General features: G+C 35.3%; 1 protein-coding gene across 1 annotated transcript; it reads left to right on the forward strand.

The window, feature by feature from the left end:
• The first annotated feature begins 1,037 nt into the window (after positions 1 to 1,037).
• On the forward strand, positions 1,038 to 2,202 carry LOC140171109 (2-oxo-4-hydroxy-4-carboxy-5-ureidoimidazoline decarboxylase-like). Its single transcript, XM_072194276.1, has 2 exons — positions 1,038 to 1,062; positions 1,838 to 2,202. Exons 1-2 carry the CDS (start codon positions 1,038 to 1,040, stop codon positions 2,200 to 2,202), a joined length of 390 nt encoding a protein of 129 aa, XP_072050377.1.
• Positions 2,203 to 4,495: the final 2,293 nt, after the last annotated feature.

Raw genomic sequence — 4,495 nt, forward strand, 5'->3', positions numbered from 1 at the left:
TGTTCTAGGTATTTGAACATTGAACACCGGTTGCATCACAGGCCCTAAAGTAGCATCAAGATATTATCTTTTTCTTATTTTGATGGTAAGTTTTCATGATTTTCTTTATTTTTCATATCAGCTTGAAATACTTTAATATGTAATATTGAATTGGTTTGAGTGTGATACAAGAATATATTGCACGAGATAAGAAATATTGCACGAGTGGAATAAATAAGCCATTCAATATTATTATTATTATTTATTAATATCAGACTGACTTGGTAATAAATAAATAAAATTTGAGTAATTTTTGCCGATCGGCGGAGCTTACGTAAACACACATCAGCTGCGAATGCAATATTGTTTTAACCTTGATGCCCAGTTACTTTTTGGCGAGGGGAAGGAAAGAAGAAAGGAAGAAAGAAGAAGACGATAATTTTTTTTCTTGGTGCGGTTTTGAACCACCGACCCCTCGTGTACCAGACACGTGCATTGGATTAACTTGCCACGGGGATTTAGCTTTGCCGGCCAAGCTTTTCGTGACCATGATGACGCAATCGCATCACGTGTGATACCTGCCCGTACATATGCTTTGTGAATTGAGGTTGTTTGATGTTTGGTACGGTTAGGTAATATTGTAGTCATCCAGGCACTTCAAAGACACTATGCAATTATCATGCCATTTTATTAATCACTATTGAAAATAATAACTTGGTCAATCAATGTAACAAGTGAACGCAACTAATCAAAGAGATTTTGAACTTCCTCACTTTTTGTCTCAAAAACAGATGTCCGTCTTTCCGTCGTTGAACATTATTTTCAATTGTAAGCACGACGAGACATTATTTTCAATTGTGATAAATAGCTAGACGAAGATGTCAAATACCCTACGGTTTATACCTCTTATAACGTAATCGTTCCACAATGAAAAATGTTTTGAAGAGTTTCTTGATCATTTTGGAAATATCGTCGAAGGTGCAAAATGGATGACTTCATCTTTGTGGTCTGATAGACCTTTTACTAGCACGATTGAGATCCATCGGTGCGTTTGTGAAATGCTAGATGAATTACCATCGAAAGGTAAGCAATTTAGGGGCACATCATTTAATTTGATTTCTAGGGAAGTCATTAATGTTTCAGTATGATTCAGGACATCGGTGCTGTTTTTTAACACAATCTGAGCAATCCCCCCCCCAATATTTTGTCGGGGGGGGGGGGGTGATCGATACAATCATCCCCCAATGTTGACGCCTGAATATGGGTTTCTGACCAAATTAACCTCATATTTACCCATTTTAGCCCCCAAAATGGAAATTCTGGGCATTTATTCCAGGTTTGCACCAAATTTCATTAGTTTAGCTTCAAAATAGCACAAATTTTTGCGCGCTTTTCGCGCATATCTGTACCATAGACTTATTCTGTCGCAAAAAGGTGCTGGCTTCAATATACTTCAAGAATTTTTTTCGTTTTTCAAACCCATCCCCCAATGTCAAAAAGAAATCTATGCCACTGGTTCTATGGTTTCCCATATGAATTTATGGAGTCAAATTTGTAGACACGATTTTGGGTCAAGTTTGACTCTGAAAATCGAGTGAGATCTTAGAAATAGAGTAGAAATCTAGTAAAATCAAATAGAAATGCATTTCGTTTAAACATGTTGAAACATAGGTCACGGAAGATTCACTCGTCTAATTTGTCCACTATAAATTTTGTGGAACTGGATGCCAATAAGCCAGGGCCCTGGCCAACTGTCTCTGGTTGGTAGCGAGCTATATTCATGTACATTACTTTTCTAATCTTTGACTGTTGTCTGTATGTTTTATAATATTTCTTGTTTTTACTTTGTTTTGAACAGTAAAGGAAGGTCTACTACGTGGTACGGTTGACTTAGCTGGTCGAGAAGCGCGGGAAAACAAGCTTACTAGTGACTGCAAGAAAGAACAAGGTGCCGCTGGACTACTCCGTGGACTACCAGAGAAAGACCAAACCCTATTCAATGATTTCAACGCTAGATACAAGGCAAAGTTTGGTTTTACATTCTTCATATGCGCAATAGGCAACAACGTTGAATCTATCTTGAATGGTTTTCGTAATAGAATTGGGAATAGTAGAGAGGAAGAGGTTAACACTGGAATTAATGAAATCAAGAAGATTTGTTGGCATCGGATATGTGATATTGTACCATCTTCAACCATGCCAGATTATTTGTCAAAATTATGACACGATGGTATCTCAAAGAGCATGAAATACGTTCGGTACTAACTAAATCACATTAATTTCCTAGCAAACAAAATGTTTTACCAAAATACTCAAATATAAAGGGTATACAAAGGGTATAAACATTTCAATAACATCAAAGCACATTCTTGAAAACATGCAGTTGCATATTCAAAAGATAATATTATTAAAATGTTGACAGAAAGGGTATAAAACATTTCAATAACATCAAAGCACATTTGTGAAAACTTGCAGTTCAACATTCAAAGATAATATTATTAAAATGTTGACCAAAACTTGTTCACAAATGTTTGCCACAAATATTTAAACAGTTCGCGACAAATTGATTGATTTAAGGTGGTACTACACCTCTGGCCAATTTTGTGCCTATATCTGTGCATTTTTCTAGCGCATTGGTAATAAGTAAGATATGTATACCATAGGGGCAAGGACTACAACTACTGCACTGAAAATTTTATTTCAGCACAGACAACAGTTGTGGAGTTGCAGTCAAAAATGAGGAAAACCAATATTTGATCAATAAATCAATAACTAAAAATGCAAAACTAGTCACAAATTTATCAAGGGGTGTAGTACCACCTTAAACAACGAACGCCAATAATTTTTGGCAAAAGTTAGAAAAAGGTTGCTAGAAGACGTTTCAAATAATTTGTGTCTGTCTGTCACTATTGAAAAGAATTACAGCAAGCATGCAAGTTAAACTTGCAAATCCCTTAGGGTTATAAATATGGAGGCACTTGTTATTGGTAAGGCTGAAAAGGTTCCCTGACCTTGCTTGTAAAAGTTATTGCCAAAGTTAGAAAAGGTTGAGCTTCAATTAAACAATGATAGTGAAAATTTGACCTCCAAAGTTTTTGGTTCCCAAATTGTCAAAGGTGATTCAATGAATATTCAAATGTATCGGGGTTTAAGAACTGTGCCCTGATAGATGAGCATGAGCATTAAAAAGTTGCTGTAGTATTGTTTCCATATAAAATGCTTTCGTGACCTTTATTAACGTTTGGAGAAATACATCTCAAAAGATAGAGATACTTTTAAGTGTGTTTTAAAAACATTTAAGGTCTCACATTCTTATGCATATAAAGCAATTCGCCGTAGAAGTGACGTAATAAACGAATTAACTACCATAGCAATAGATGAATACAATTTTTGAATATATCGCTGTCTGCAATCAGAGATTGAATACAATACCACTCTTTTCAAAGATACTAATCTTACAGGTGCGAGTGATCAGCATGATAAGAATATTCTATCGAATTACGACCCAGGTCTCCTTTTTATTTCTCCATTCCACCTGTCCTTGTCCTAATTATGTATTTTTGCTGAACCATGAAAGGGTATCAGCCTATATGAGTGTATGTTACTAGCTTACTAGCTAACTGACTAACCATTTGGTCTGAAATGGACATCTCTAAATGCCATGAAGGTATGACCCCATGAGTGGTGTCATATGAAAGAGGAAAACATAAAGAATGTAATAAAAATATTTCCAAACATCAGAGGTCATCCAGGGGTCACAAGGGTCAAAAAAGGTCATTTTAATCGAAAATGCTCCGATTGAGCTTAAATTAATTTAAATGTAATGATCCTTATGACATTCTCAACATGTTAAAAACATTTTAAAATTTATTTAAGGTCATTATAGGGGTCATAAAGGGTCAAAGGTCAAGTTTTTCAAAATGCTCCAATTGAGCTGAAATTTATATGCAATGATTCTTATGACATTCTAAACATTTAAAAAAAATATTTTAAAATCTATTTAAGGTCATTAAGGGGTCAAAGGTCAAGTTTTACAAAATGCTCCAATTGAGCTGAAATTTATATGCAATGATCCTTATGACATTCTAAACATTTTAAAAACATTTTAAGATTCATTTAAGGTCATTAAGGGGTCATAAAGGGGTCAAAGGTCAAGTTTTCCAAAATGCTCCGATTGAGCTGCAATTTAAACGCAGTGATCCTTATGACATTCTCAACATGTTGAAAATATTTTAAAATTCATTTAAGGTCATCAAGGGCCATTGCAGACTCCGGGTGACAGTGGTACAGGCCTACCACAGTATACTGTCGACGCCACATGGTTCAGCTATGGTGCGGTTATCGCTCTAGTTTTATTTTGTTTTTGTTTTTGATGTAATGGGCATCCCTTTAATTTAGTGATATAACGATTGGGTTTGTCCAGGCTTTCTAGCGTACTGTAAAACCCCGTCGAGAAGCATATATAGTGTTTTTTATGAAAGCTAAATTAATTCGAAGCAAGCGTAAATATACCAAC

The sequence above is a fragment of the Amphiura filiformis genome, chromosome 15, assembly GCF_039555335.1.
Source record: "Amphiura filiformis chromosome 15, Afil_fr2py, whole genome shotgun sequence".
NCBI lineage: Eukaryota > Metazoa > Echinodermata > Ophiuroidea > Amphilepidida > Amphiuridae > Amphiura > Amphiura filiformis.